A 15,338-nucleotide genomic window follows, 5' to 3' on the forward strand; every position below is an offset into this window, starting at 1 on the left:
GAGTGGATATTCCTAATTTCAGATTAGCCCAATAGCATTGGATGTACTGAAAAGTCTTGCAGAGGTGCTGGCCTTGCTTCCCTGATTATTAGGCAATTGTAATAACCACTTGGACTAAGTAGATGAAGACAAGATCAACGTACTTTTGCTTTCTGGGGATCCCATACACACAATGAAACTAACTAGTCCTTGTCCACCTGACAGTGGGGTGGAACAGATCAATGTTGTAATTATTATCCCATGTTGAGATTCTGGAGGTCATAAAAACCTGAGTGTAAGCAGATCTGTTTATCTGAGAAGGTAGCAATTGAAAGTAGTCCATGGGCTCCTAAATCCTTTCTGTTTGGTATGTGTATCTGTCCTAGCGGTTTCATCAGCTGGTTTGGATCACCGCAGTGTGCTCAGCCATCTTTTGTGGTATTTCTCTCCTTGCAGTAGAGAATGCAGTCTGTTGGAGGAGACGGGCTGTGCCTGTCTGAAAAAACTGCCTGTGCTGAAAGCGCCCAGGAAACAAAAGAATTAGTTACTGGTCTCAGCTAATAAGGGCAACTGAAATCAGAACTGAAGGCCCTATCAGACAGCAGCTTGGGAATCTGCAAGACTGAGGAGAACAGAATGATGGGGACTAAATCCTACCTCAGCAGTGAACTGATTCCTTGTAGAGTGAGAAAGTACTCACTTACTCAGGTCCTTCTGCCTTGACATCTAGACAGCTAGGGATGACACACAGACTAATCACGGGCAGGGAGCAAGTCAGACACCAGAGTAGCTCTACAGACACTATCCAAACAAGAGCCTCTTCAATGGCCTATGTTTTGCTTTTGGTAAGTGGTCAGGGCTGTCTCTTCCACCAAATCAAGGCAGCCCAAATATGGTTCCTCTGGGAACTTTAATGTTTTACTGAATCACTTAGTTTCTCTTGATGACAGCTGCTTCAGAGTCTCAGTTGCTGGATCCCAGTGGGGATTTTGTTGATGGGGGTTTATTGACTTCTTGTTACCTTGAAGTTACTGCAGTGGTGGGAGTCACAGGCAACTCCTGGAGTCTGTTTATTTTATGGGTTTGATTTTTAAGAGTTTGCCAGTGGTACCCTGAGAAGCCACTTGTTTATTTAGCAATGCACTCACATACTGATCCATAAATAAAATCTATAAATAAATCCATAAATAAAACTAGTGTGTTATCTAATAAGACTCAACAGAGGGTCAACCCTGGCTCATTGGTAAACCAGTCAATCCAGAGTGCAAAAAGCACCCCTCAGGAAACTTGTTATGGCTATCTGGGGAGGGGTGAGCCAAACATCAGTGTAATTTTGTACTCCACTGGGTTTTGAGGAGTATGCATGCCTGTACCTTCCGAAAGGAAAATGCTAAAATGTCCAAGGTGGCATAATTTCCAGCAACCTTCACTTTGGTCCTTAGTAGAGGCTTTCAGAGTTGCAAGATTTCTTCAGCTGTGGCTGAGCATCGAAGGTCCTCATCTGTGGGAGAAAGAACAGACTTGAATGCACTGGAGACTGGTCTCTCAGTAGGGTCTATGAATTCTTATACGCTCGAACTGGAATTCATCCTACCTCACTTAAACACCTAAAAATTACTTGTCTGAACCTGAAACAGGCATGTAGGGTCCTTCTACAGTTGAGATTATGGGATAACCATCACAGGAGGGAAGAAGCTTTCTGGAAGGAGCCGATGTCTCCTTAGTGGTGATCATGGAAAGTCTTGACAATTACCTTAATCTCAGATAAGTGTCTCTTAGATGTACAGATTAGGTGAGAAGCATGTCTTGTGTCCCCTGTGATCATGCGCAGCCATAGAGAAGTGAGACACAAAATCATTTGGTCATCTTACCTGATCCTATGTGCCACATTACAAAATCCTCCCATGACTGAGAGGCTTAAGATATAAGCAACATTAATTCAAAGAGGGTGGGGCAGATCTGAGTGGGTTTTACAAGTGAGATGTGCCACGTGTCACCCAGGGCATCCTGCCATTGAGTCCTGGGATAGAGCCAGGTTGAGCAGATGACATCCAATGCTGATCCAGCAACAGTTCCCTTGCAAACGGTGCTGGATCATTTCTTTGTGTGGCTGGGTATACAGATTACAGAGCAGCTGCTGTTCCATGGCAGGGGATGCCTTGAGAAAAGGTGGCAAGCTACACATATTCCAAGTACCACAGGTCACCTTGGCCAGTACAAGCAGCATATATTCCACATTACGTGTATGCATATACATCTGTGAAACTGTTAATCATCTGTGAACACAAGGAGAGAAATCTTCCAAAGATTTTGAAGCTAGAGCTGTGATTTTTGATTTTCTGGAGTTGATGATGCTCTATGTTTGTTATTCTATTATTGGAGGAGGGTGGGAGGACTTCCATGCTGGAGCATTTCCCCAGCAGCAGTGGCAGTGGGAACTGAAGTTGCTACCAGCAGGCTGCATGTGTACTTAGAAGGCTGCTCAGAAAATGTTGCATACTACTTTGTGGAGGCTTATCAGCACTTGTGGCATGTGTGCCACAGTTTGGGAATCTCTGCTACAGATCTGGAAGAGACAGTCTCTGAATCAGGATTTTACATTCACAGAGCCCTGTCAGAGGTTAGGGAGAGGGGAACAATCAGTCATAATATACCAACAAATCAGTTCAAATCACTGTAAAGTGGCACAATTGAATGTAGCTTTCAGAAGGACTTCTCTATTGCTCGGATCTTAATATATATATTTAGAATGAGATGAATGCATGGGCCATGAATGTCTCCTGCATGGGCCAGTTTTTCTCCACTACCTGCGAAGAGAGGCTATACAATTATCTTACATGAGACATCTATATTTAAGTGTTTCAAATCAAGTGAGATTATTTGTACTTAAGATGTCTACATCTCCCTGAGGGATTTACAAAGACATGCTGATGCTAAAATTTGATTGAATTGGCCAAATGCTTTAGAAATCCCTCTAGATGCCAACCTCCACTGACAGGCACTTAAATGATTTCAAATTTGGTCTCCTAGATAATTCTGAAAATGAGTCATGTGTGAAGCTGAGGTTCCTACAAGCCAAACCTTCAGAGACTTACAGGCGTGCAAAGACACCAATATGTATCTGCTAAGCCACAAGCGCACTTACAGGACTTCCACATCTTCAAATGCCTCTAAAATCCTTAGCTTCAAAGTAACACAACAGGTTAAAATGCTTTTAAATTCAACGTCTTTTGAAAGAGAGCTACAGAGAAGAGAGTCTTTCCACCAATTTTCTGTATTTTTGCTGCAGGCACACACCAGCACTTAGTGCTTTGAAAGGAACAGAAGCTGTATGTTCATGAGCACAATGTTCAGCCTGAGCCCTCTCTTTGCAGGACATATTGGGTTGGCCTAATAAGCAAGCTAACCACAACCATGCTGTTTCAATCTGCTCCAAGCACAACCAGAATAAGTTTATGTCTGCCTACAAAACACTCTAGTTCCTGTCATGGCCTCATTTGTGGAGGTGTTAATCACCCACAGCTACCACTTAGGTAAAGCTGTAATGTGAGCCAGATCACACTTCTGTGCCTCAGTTTCCTTATCCAGAACACAAGGATAATGCATGCTTCAAGGTCTAGGGATGTATAGTGTTATACAGATATTGTCATTCATGGTGATGATAAAAATGTGAGTTTTGTTTGGAACAAAGGTCTGGGAGTGCCTACTTGACATCAATTGAAAGAGACAGGTATTAACCTGTATGTTTGAAATACAGCCTGTTGTTACTGCTCTCAGATAAACAGAATTACCTCCTCTTAAAATCAAAGGTAATCTGTTTTACTTCAGTGAGATGTGGTGATGTCCACAGAGAACAAATCATTTTTGGCAAGTGGAGGAGGGATTTTCTTGGCAAGTTGGGAGAAGCATCAAAGGAAAAGGGATGCAACACAACTGGTTTTAATCACACATAACAGTCAAGTTCCTCTGGACAGGCCTACTGTCTGATATGTCATTGTAAATGCCCTGGGGAGCCTGGGTTAAGAGAATGGAAAAAACAGGTGAATGGCATGAAGGTACTCAGGACACTCACTGGAACAATTGTCAAAGCTTTTGTCAGTTGGCATTATGCAGTGATATATTGCTCCCATTAATATAGTGCCCTGGTACCATGACTTTGATTTTTAATGGGTGTTTGGTTATGCAAGTCCATGTCTCAGATCACACTGCACTTCTGTTTGACATTAACAATGAAGATGCTGAATTGGTTATAACAAGGATGTATTTTCATTCCCACTGTACAACCACCAGGGAGAAGAGAGACTCTCATATTTCAAGTCAGTTCAGCTCTGAGGTGGTCCGAATTGCTCTGGAGGTACCAGTTTCTTCTCCTTGCTGTCAAAGAGCCTAAGGTGGCTGCCCCCTAGACCGGGCACACTGCAGGCTGCCTGCATGGGTGGGATACATCTGGAGAAAAAGAGCTTGGGCAAATAATTCTTGACAGTACTGTTGCTCTTGAAATGGCTGTTTCCTCTGGAAACTGCTGACTTGTTTCACTATATTTGGGTGCAGTGAAGGCACTGATTTTATTAGCACATTCTGTAGGAAACAAACATTGTACTTCAACTACTGCAATACCATATAATGTATTATCATCTTACATAAAATGTCAGTTTAGGCTAGATTATATAAACATCCAAACAAGAGTCAAATGAAAATTGATATGATCACTTTGGTATTTCTGAAGCAAAATATTTTAGAATACCTATTCAGCAACATGTCTAAAAATGATGACTTCCAATCAGGAATGAAGGGACATTGGTAACATCTGAGTTGCTTTTGGAACCCGAACAGCATGAACTTTGATGGTTGCAGGATGTACAGTTGGAATCACTGTTCAGCCTGCTCTAATAATCACTTTCTTACGTTTCATTTGGGCTGCAGTAGCATTTGGGGGTCTACTGTCAGGATATGAGGATCTCTTTTGCAAGGAACATCACATTCATATAATAAAGGTAATACCTGGCCTTCAGTCAAAAAGGATAGATGCACTGGACCTAACACAGGGAAACTGAGCATTACCAAGAGTTTTGGTGGCAGAAGCAGGCTTTTCTGCAGTTTGGCTAAGCATTTACTTGAGCAGTGGTTGCCTGGGAGAAACTTCTGATTGAAGGAGTAATTAGGTATTTAACTAATTACCTGTCAGTGGTGAATGAGGACTTGAGCTTGGAGGACCCTAAGTGTTCTGTGAACCTTCCTTCAGCCAGGGTCTCAATCTTGGATTAAATTTCTGGTAACATTGAGATTGGGAACGTCTTAAATGAGCACCAAACAAATGGGATTCAAACTCCCACTGATCAGCTAAAGACCTCTTTAAGTGCATAGTTTAAATAACCTGGAAGTTGAGGCAGAGCAACTGAGTTGATTATCCAGTCTTTGAACACGAAAGATCAACTGATACATACATGATTTCTAAGCAAGATCCTCTCCCTGAAATCTGTGATTCATTATTATTGTTACTGTATACTATGGTAAAGTCCAGAAAGCCCATATCTTTTAAGCCAAGGATGGCCCTTACCCAAATTCATGAACATTTACGGGTGGCCTACACTGGTTGACTAGGAGGACTTGAATTAAAAATGTATCTTGGAAAAGTGGGAAACAAAATATTATTCAGTTTGCAGCAATCTCATGCATGTAAGCCCTGGAGGGCTTGTGTGTCTTTACTTTTGAGGTTCATTATGTCACCAGAAAAGCTTTAATATTTTACTGTGGAAGCAACATAGCCATGAAACATTAATTTCCAGGAATGTGGGAACCATGAAATATGTGTTTTTCTAGTAAATTGTGATTTTATTTGTCTCTGTTCTCACATAGTTAAGGGAACCAATTTTCATTATATGCTTAAATATATGTATTCTGGAAATTCATATAGGAAAGATGTACAAAACACAGGAAGACCATTTTTGCCTTGAAAATTGTATTTCATTGATAACAGTACCAATCATTTATATTCTACATTTCATCCTAAACCCCTTTACATTCTTATATCCATCTTGGAACCATATCTTTCTTTACTGAACGGCACCCACACTGGTGTGTAAGTGAACATCTGATATATTCTGCCCTGTGAGATGTGGCAGCTGTTTAGATTTGCATAAAATTGTTTACTTCCTACTTCCACAATGCCATTCTCTCACCATTGTAGTGATCAACATCATTCAGACATGCCTGGCACAGGCACGATTGTACTATGATCTCCAGCAATCCCCAAGTATTCTGTACCATGACAGATGACTCTGGCTACAAGAAAAAATTATTAAGGGCAAATTAATTTGTAATCCATGTAAAGGCCTTTTAAATATTCTCCTGTTATTGCTAACCAGTGTTACTAGCTATAGGACTGATTCCTCTTTCCTGTAAACCAAATGACTGGATTTCCTTCAAATATCTGCACATACTCATATGTACACAAAGACCGCACCAGATTTTAGCAGCCTTAGCAGAATAAAAGTATTGTAGTAGCTTAAAGGGAATTTGAAGTATTTAGTGCTGGGGACAATTCCAGAATGTAAGTGTTCACCTAAGATTTTTATCAATATTATATACTAAATTTACATCCATTACCAGTTAATTAGAATGGAAAGATTAGACAAAACATTCCAGAAGCATCTGTGTCATGGGAACTATAGGTTTCATGGTTATACGACACGCCAGAAAACTCACCAAATCACCAGGGTTGTCTTCCTTAATGCTGCAATTAGTGATGCCACATTAAGAGGACATTCACTGGACAAGATCTGATCACAGGAAGCCCTCTGCCATAAACTGGAAATTCTCAACATACGCAACCATACTGCTAGAGAAGATGAGTTATGCAATTAAAACCAAAACTGGAGATTTGTTATCAAAGGATGGCAGAGGGTTCTAAAATCCAGCTGAGAGGTTCCTTGATCTTGTTATCTTCAGGCTTCTATGTAAATTAGTCTAACACAGATGACAATATTTAACACAGACAATTGTGCCTACAGTCATGTGGAGGATGTTTTATAGAACCCCTTTCCATCAGAACATGGAGGTTTGTCATAATGCAACTCATTATAAAAGCTGGTTAGTTTTGCCAGAATAGCTTTTCAGAAGAATAAAACATGATAAAAATTCTGAGAGAGTCAAAAGAGTCCATTCTAATGTCATAATTCAATTTCCAGAATTTTGAACAAGCCATATTTAATTTACTTTTTACTGCATTTAATGACATTTGAAGTGCAAATTATTTTAAAAGCCCAATTCAAGATAAACATTTGATTTTGTCTGAATGGGAAAGTCTGCGGTTGTGTGGTTTTCCTTCAAAATTCTCCCTTCTTGTCCTCACTCAGAATGAAGCAGAATTTCAAATTCTGATTTTATTTGCAAAATGAACTTCTGCCCTCTCACAGCACTTTCTGTGCCTCTAAGAGGAGGATGAGAAGCTTAATGTGTAATTTCTGTGAACCATAAGGAGATAGTATTTGTGTTAGTATTTTCAAATCCAGGCTTCTAGAGCTCCTGTTTGAATATAAATCTGAGATGTTTTTGGGTTACACTATCACCCTCTGCAGTTTAGTACAGTTGTTAATTAATACAATACTGTCTTACTAGTAACTTATATAATATATATATTATATATATTATATATATATAGTAACTTATATAATATATTATTAAGTAACTTAATACAGTCTTACTAGTAACGCCCCATGAAATCCCATTAGCTGCATATGGTGCCAGACTTGCTCTCAATGTGGGAAAGCAAGAAATTTACAGTGGTATGTATAATACAGAGAAGCTTTCAAGTGGTTTCCACTTTGAACATTTTGAAAAAATATTTTTCAGAATGTAATTTGTGGGGCAATCTTTTCACAAAATTTCAATGCAAACATGCATATATTTGTCATCTAAGTTTTATCCTGGAGTGTAAAAACTGTTAAGCGCCACTATTGCTCTATGGCAGAAACATCAGGAAAATAAAGTAGTTCCTAAATGGAACTAAAATGGAAAATTAATCAGGTTAATGGAAAATTAGGCAGGCTGTCTTATTGTCCAAACTGACAGAAATGCAAAAAATCAACCAAACAAAACTCCCCCAAAATGAATAGCTGAGGCCAACAAACAGATAAAACTTTTCTCATATTTTTTGTCTAAATAATTTAGAGATAGTGATGACAGTCAAAATTCAGGTTAGGATTTCCAGAAGTATTTGAATTTCTTGCTTCAGTGATCTGATAGATCCTTCTTAAACTCCAAGAAGATTAAAATGCCATAGTAAAAATCAGGCTTATTTGTTAACACCTCATACAGAACACTCCAAAAGGCATTAGCCACTACAGAGACTTCAGACCTAATTATTTTCTATTAGATTTGTCCAGTATTAACTTCTTAATGAAAGAGAGATCTGACAAGAAGCTCTTAGAAAGGCTTTTAAAAACGGAGAGAATAATGAAGGAGACAGGGTTTAGAAGCAGACTATATGCTGGAGAAGCTGGCTCAATTGTAATTCTCTCCTGACCCTTTAGGAGTTGCTGCTATAGAGTTATAGTAGTAGCAATGTGTGGTTAGGTGGATTCTAGTAGATGCTTTTCTCCTTCCCAGTCCTGTGGTTCATCCATAGTCCAGTCTCTGCAGTCTCACTATGAAATCAGGAATGGCCAGGGCCTTTCTGCATGGCCAGCATCCAGACAGGGACACACTGCTCAGGGAATCCCTCCTGCCTCTCCTCTCGCAGGATGGTGAGTCCACTCATTTCAATGAGGCTGTGGAGGATGTTCAGGTCTCGAATCACACTACTATCCAGACAATCCAGGATACAGCCCTCCCTGGCTACATTGTCCTTGAGAATGATAACACCATTATCCTTCAAGCCATTCTGGCACCGGATAAGAAACTCCAGGAGATCTTTATCCGTCAGATATCCTACAGATGAAAAGATGGAAAACAGATCACTATTAACCATTTAAATTCCCACTTTACATATCAGAATGATGCCTTATTCTGAGTCTCCATATCCTATTTATTGCAAGAGAAATTCTAGTCCTGCCAGATTTAATTATGAAATCTTGGGCAAATCAATGAGATCAATCATTACAAGCTCAAATCAGCATTTAGGATCCATATTAGTAGTAGCACCAGATGTGGACAGAAGTCAAGGGGAGTAGTGGAGAAAATACTGTGTGCTGAACGGTTCTTTAGTCCGGTGGTTAAAGTCATAATAAGAATCAGTGGCAGGGAGCTGGAACCAAAGAAATTCATATTGGAAATAAGTGACAACTGTTTGACAGTGTAAGTAATTACCCATTGGAAACTACCAACAGAAGTGATGTTTACCACTTCTTGAAGTCCTCAAATCAAGCGTGGTTGAATTTCTCAATACATGTTTTAATTGAACACAAACTATTGGGCTCAGTACAAGGGTAAAGGAATGACTATAACCACTTGTGATACAGAGTAGGTCCAACAAGATAATGTAACAATCCCTTCTGTCTTTTAATGCTACAAATCTCTATAACTTTGTGTAACATTGTGTACCCAAAGGAGTTCTTGATCAAAGATCCAATGTGGAATGCAAGACCTTCCAAATGGCCAAATAAACTCTTTATATTACTCTCTACTGTTGTGATTTCTGCATACACTGTATACACTAAAAAATAGTACATTTGTCAGTATGTTATTGGGATTGTGGTTTTCATCCTTCCTGCCCAAAGATCAATACTTCTGTTATGTTGAGTACAGTAGTGCAGAGCTCTGAGAAAAGCAAAATGAGAACTCTCACATGTGAAACATCTAAAATGAATTAACAAGGACAGGTGGTCAGAAACTGAATGATTTTTTTTTAAAAGTAATTGTTTGCGTTTTCTAGTCAAAATATTTAGTTCTCTTGATGGAAGATTTAAACTTTTATAAATGGAAGTTGTCATTTCAAAACCACATTTTGACATAGCATGTCAGGTTTCTTTAACCACCCCTCCCCAAAAAAAAGAAAAAATCTCCTAAGCCTAAAGCTGAATACCTTTCAAACTGAAGGACAATAGTGATTTCTGCATGAAATGTAAACCTGCATTCTTATTTTTTCATAAAATAACAGCCTGGGCTCAAAAACTTATGCTACATAAGACAAATCAAGACTGCATCAGCAATATTCATTGAAGCTCTTGTACCCCTTATTTGGAACTTAATGTTCTCTTAACTTAGCTTTTAGCCTACTTTCCTAACAAAATGAGATTTTCATGGTGTTGCTCTCTACAAGACAGTCCTGCCCTTGCTTCACCAGAAAGCATTGAGCTTGTTGGCATATTCCAGCCAAATTCAAGATAGAGGTAGAAGTTTAATTAATACTTAGATCACTATGTATTTCACAGAAATTGATGGAGGAAGCAGATTCAGATCTATTTCTACGCTAAAGAAAAGGCATATGGTCCCTTTGGTAGCAGCTACATAGCTGATAAGCACAGTCTCAGACAAGTCTTAGCTCATGTTGACTCGGATTTGCTCAAAATATAAGGCAGGAGCTACATTTACTGCAATGATTGGTTATTCAAGAAAAGCAAAAATACAAAGGAAAATTATACTGTTCTGAAGCAACTACAGCTATGAAGACCTGTTCTAAGAAGCTCAGTTTCATCACTTTTTAAGACTATGCGTAGAAGACAAAAAAGTGTTCTTGAATAAAACCACCTCCTGTGCTAATCTCTCAAATTTTTTTTTTTTTTTTTCTTTTTTTTCTTTTTTGAATAGCAAGAAACTTTCTCCAGGCTTTTGAAGAGAAGGAGTTGTTTGGGCCTTCTCTTACACTTTAGAATAATGACTTCTTGCCAGCTGAAACTGCACTGTGGACACTTAGGTTCACAGATTAAGAGAAAACCTTTTTTGGGAGGACAGTTAGGTGCTGCAGCAGGTTTTCTAGAAAAAATTGAGAGTGGTTGCGTTGGCTTGGAAGCAGATACTTCTCATATGAGGGGTACTGTGACACATAGCTAAGTAAACCTGTTTGATAAGCATCAATGCATGTATAAGACATGATCTTGTTTACAGATATTGGTGATTTCAACTGTGGCTTTTTTCAGATTGTTTCCTGAAATACCCCCAAGACATCAGATTAAGAAATCCCTGTTGCTGAGGCCAACCCCATGTCTGCAGCACTGGCAACAAAAAAGTAGCATTCCTGTTCAAGAAAACCCATAGGTAAGGCCCATTCCTCAGAGGTACCTTAGCATGCAGGCTACTTGCCAAAAGCATGTATGTTCCTCCAGTAAGTGACCTTAAAAAACCCAACTTGATTTGTACAAACTGTGCATGTGGCTGGGGAGAGCTCTCAGGAGTCTCTTGTGAGTTTTAGGAAGCAGCCCCAAAGAACTGAATCTCCTTTTACAGCTGCATCATTCTTTTAACATACACTTTAGCACAGGCTGCACAGTTCTCTCAGATGCTGGGCTGGATGAATCATGCTGAACTAACCTGAAACCCACTGAATCCAGATGACATCATATCTTTGTGGGGCTGGAGTGAATTCCTGGAGGCTTTTGCAGTAATACATCTCTACTCTGTCCTCCTTGCCCTGCAAGTAGTTTGGGACCTCAGCCAGAAAATTCTCCATCATATCCACCAATTCCACACTCTTAAAAACTGGTAACAGGACATGCTTGCTGATACGACCTATTCCAGAGCCACAGTCCAGGGCGCGGTTGGTGCCAGCTTTCCCCACCCCCTGTGGGATACAAGAAAATCAGTTGAAATCTGAAAAATACCACCTGAAAGATCATAGCAACTATGTTAACTGCTATGTCCTTTAGTACACCAAGCCTAGTGCCCTGTTTCCTTATTTGTGCAGAGCTGTTGCAAGACTGGTAAGAACCTGGGACAGTATCAATACAGCTTTGGGTACCTATGTTTGAGTCGAACTGGGCTGCTATGGGCTCCAGGCTGCTGTTGATGGGACTTCCTCACTACAGCCATGCATTTATTACCACACAGTAAGTTTTTGCTTGGTATAAGAAACAACATAATCTGTCACAAACTCCTAGCTTTCTCAGAAGATCCACTGGTATTTGTAAAATCCTTGCAACTTTATCTATCAAATATTCACACCTCACAATCAACTACACGGCCAGATAAGCCTCATTTTGAGCCCTGTAAAGGCCTAACAAAAAAGTAAGCATATATCAAATACTGCACACAAGAAGTAATTTCTGCAGCAAAGAACTCCTGAGGTACCCATGGACATCGCTGCAGATTCACAGCATCCTTGTGACCAGAGTGCAGTTTTCAAAACAAGCTGTGTTTGAATGAAGATGCTGAAGTTGTAGGTAAGTTACGACAACTCAAAAGGTTTGGACTGGAGCACATACAGAATTTCTTTTTTAAGCATAGAGACAAGAAAGATGATTGAGCAGATTTTGCATAACTGTTCTTTTTTCCTTCATAAATACAATCTCTGGACAGAGATCAGGCATGAAAAAAATGTGGCACAAAAGCTATGTCTATGAAAAAATAATGAGTCACTGTAAAAAGAGCTTTATAATGACAGCTGTGTTTCACCCCTAAGGTTTCCATTCTAGCTATAAAGTCTCTTAAGAGCCTGCTGCTGTTCCGTAAACCAGAAATTTTAAGTAAGTCTGTACATGCACTGATTGTGAGATTGGAGTTCCCCTGGCCAAAGTTATCTGTTAAACAAATATATTAAAAGCAAATGTAAATAACTTTTCCCTGTCCCCTGGAACTGAGTGTTGAAGTGAAAGCTATGGGCCAAAGTCCCTGCTGCAACTGCACTGCTCTTAAAGGAAATAAGCCCAGGTACAGTCTTGCTCTTCCTGTTTACTGGGAGAACTCCTCTCCAATGATCAAGCATAAATCATGTAACTCACCACATTTTTTGGCCTTGCTTCACTGGATAATTCAGTAGATTATTAAGGTCAAAGGACAGTACCATCAATGACATGACTATGAATAGCCTGGCTGAGCATCTGATTACATAAAGTAACTGCAGAAAGAGCACAAGGACCTCAAAGGCTTTCACCAGTCTCTAGGGCTGCTGGTCCCAATTTGTATACCTAGGAAGATTAGTCTCCTGATGTGTGCAAGAGTCCTCAAGCCCTTAACCCTACTGGACTCTGGAGACTACCTGTTTCCAGTTAGCCAGAAAATGTGAGCCATTCTTCATTCATAGGCTGCACTTAGAAGCATGTGGTTTTTACTGATGACCAGTAAGTTACTAAGCTGTAACAAGGATTTTATGAAAGGACAAGGAACTCTGTTTGGATCATTTGGATTTCCATATTGTTTGCTGACAGATACGTACAGGCCTACACTGATGTGATGAAGTAAAAATCTTTTGAGAAAGCTGGTGAGAAGACCAGGAAGATCTACCAAAACAATTAACAGAATTAAACAAAAAGCCACCGAACATCTTTGATATTTGTGTTTCAGAGAACCTATAGTCACAGTACCTCACTCAAAACAGGGAATTCATCTCCCATGATGCGTCACAGCAAGGACCTCTGATAACACATCTCCATTTGCCGTGGAGGAGAGGAAAGGGAACAATCATGGGAGATGAAGCTTGATTCCACACTTTGCTGAAAGGGAGCAAGAGCATCAGGCAGTCAGCTGAGAAGCCCTGTGAAGCACCACGGCTCTGTTTGTAATGAAAATATTGACGGAAGTCCATGTTCAGCTAATATATTCTCAGTTTGGAAGTGCTCAGAGCTTTGACAGGGTATTAACATTTTCTTTGGAAGGCAATCATTTTCCCAAAAGCCTGAGTTGAAAATCAGACTCCTTATTTTAAAAAACAATATAAGTGAAAATTTAAGCCAGAAGAGGCTTCAAAATTTAACACTGACTGCTCCTCTGATTATCTGCTCCCCATTACTCAGAATCACTAGCATTTAGGACACATACACACCCAAAAATTCTTCTGTAATGCTAAAGAGGGCACTCACAAATTTCCTTAGGGATAAGAGAGCTGTGGAATATGTTCCTGATGCTACTTCAAGTCTTGGAAGGGCAGGAAGGCAGTGTAGATATGCAGGATAAAAAATAAATCAGAGTTCAAGAAATCAATAAAAATCACAGTGGTTTTCCTTCTATTAAAAAATTTTAAAAATCAGGTTTTCAACAACATCTCTTCCACCTCCCTGATCAAACAGAAGAAAATCACTCTCAAGAAGCTTTTAATTCAGCAAGTAACCAATCAGGCAGGTGAACTGAGGGCAGAAAGGGAGAAAAGGTTTAGGGCAGAAATGAAGCTATAAAGTTAATATAATCTGTATTATTTCACACACCTATAGCTCACAACTGTTTCTGAATTAATGGTTTCTTTGTTTTCTTTATTTCCTTTTTTACACATTACCTCTGGATTAGGCACTTGAAAACACACTATGTGGATATCAAGGCTTTAACTGGAATGGATACATTGCCATAAATACGCAATGTTTATTGCATAATAATTATCTGCTGATAACCCTTCAAGTACGTCTGTATCTAAGACAGCCTATAGCTTGTCTGTGCAGCACTGTTGGCTCAAGTAATGTTGCTCTTGGTTTGAGTTCTGCCCACACACACATAAAACCACTTAACTTGAGCATAGTGGCACTTTTAACTCAGTTTGACTTGCCTGGGAAGGAGACAGGCTAAAATATAAGTCCTCTCCAATCCCACAATCAGAGCATGTGACGTCCTTAGTCTTCTTTGTAATTCCTTCCATGTACCTAGACAAGATAAATTCTCCAATCGTAAAGAAATCTGTAGCTCAATTTACAGTGGTGCTAAGAAATCATGCTAAGAAATTCCACCCCTGAAGGTATGCAACATCAGTCCTGTAAGTGAAATGTCACTGTGTGGCATTTTCATACCAGCCAGACAAACTCAAGATGGGTAATTTGAGTGGAACCAGGCAACCATTTTTCAAGGAGCACTAGTTTTGCCAGAAAACCAAGTTTTGGAAGAATAAAACTCTCTGCAAAATTGGTATTTCAAATCTAGAGAAGAGTTATAGCCAAAACACATGGGAAAGAATGTCAAAAATGTAAAGATACTTCTATTTCACAACTTTCAAGGAAAAAAACCCCAAACTTGTCAACTTTTCATTTCTAAACAGCATTTTTCATTTTAGAACTGACTTAAACTCTGGAAAAAAAAGGGAGAAGTTTTTCATAGGGGAAAACAATTAAAAATTAAATTAAATATGTTCAGTTGATCTGAAACTAATTTTTCTATTTTCTGATTTTGTTAAACTTCTCTTTTAAGAAGAAAGTATAGTTTATATATTACAGGTGAAGCAAACTGCTTTTTTCTACCTTGATCACCATATTGGAAAAAAAATATCCATAGAGCCATAAACTTGGGAAGAC

General features: G+C 39.3%; 1 protein-coding gene across 2 annotated transcripts in view; it reads right to left on the bottom strand.

The window, feature by feature from the left end:
* Positions 1-5,685: 5,685 nt before the first annotated feature.
* Positions 5,686-15,338, bottom strand: part of NTMT2 (N-terminal Xaa-Pro-Lys N-methyltransferase 2) — a 36,262-nt gene continuing 26,609 nt past the window's right edge. For both annotated transcript variants that reach the window (XM_080623021.1, XM_080623020.1), the window contains 2 exons: positions 11,446-11,695; positions 5,686-8,907 (listed from right to left, as the gene is read on the bottom strand). In XM_080623021.1, the coding sequence (XP_080479147.1) occupies positions 8,633-8,907; positions 11,446-11,695 (525 nt within the window). In that variant the 3' untranslated portion in view covers positions 5,686-8,632. The remainder of the gene's footprint in view (positions 8,908-11,445; positions 11,696-15,338) is intronic.

The sequence above is a fragment of the Psittacula echo genome (genome assembly GCF_963264785.1).
Source record: "Psittacula echo genome assembly, chromosome: 7".
NCBI classification, from domain to species: domain Eukaryota; kingdom Metazoa; phylum Chordata; class Aves; order Psittaciformes; family Psittacidae; genus Psittacula; species Psittacula echo.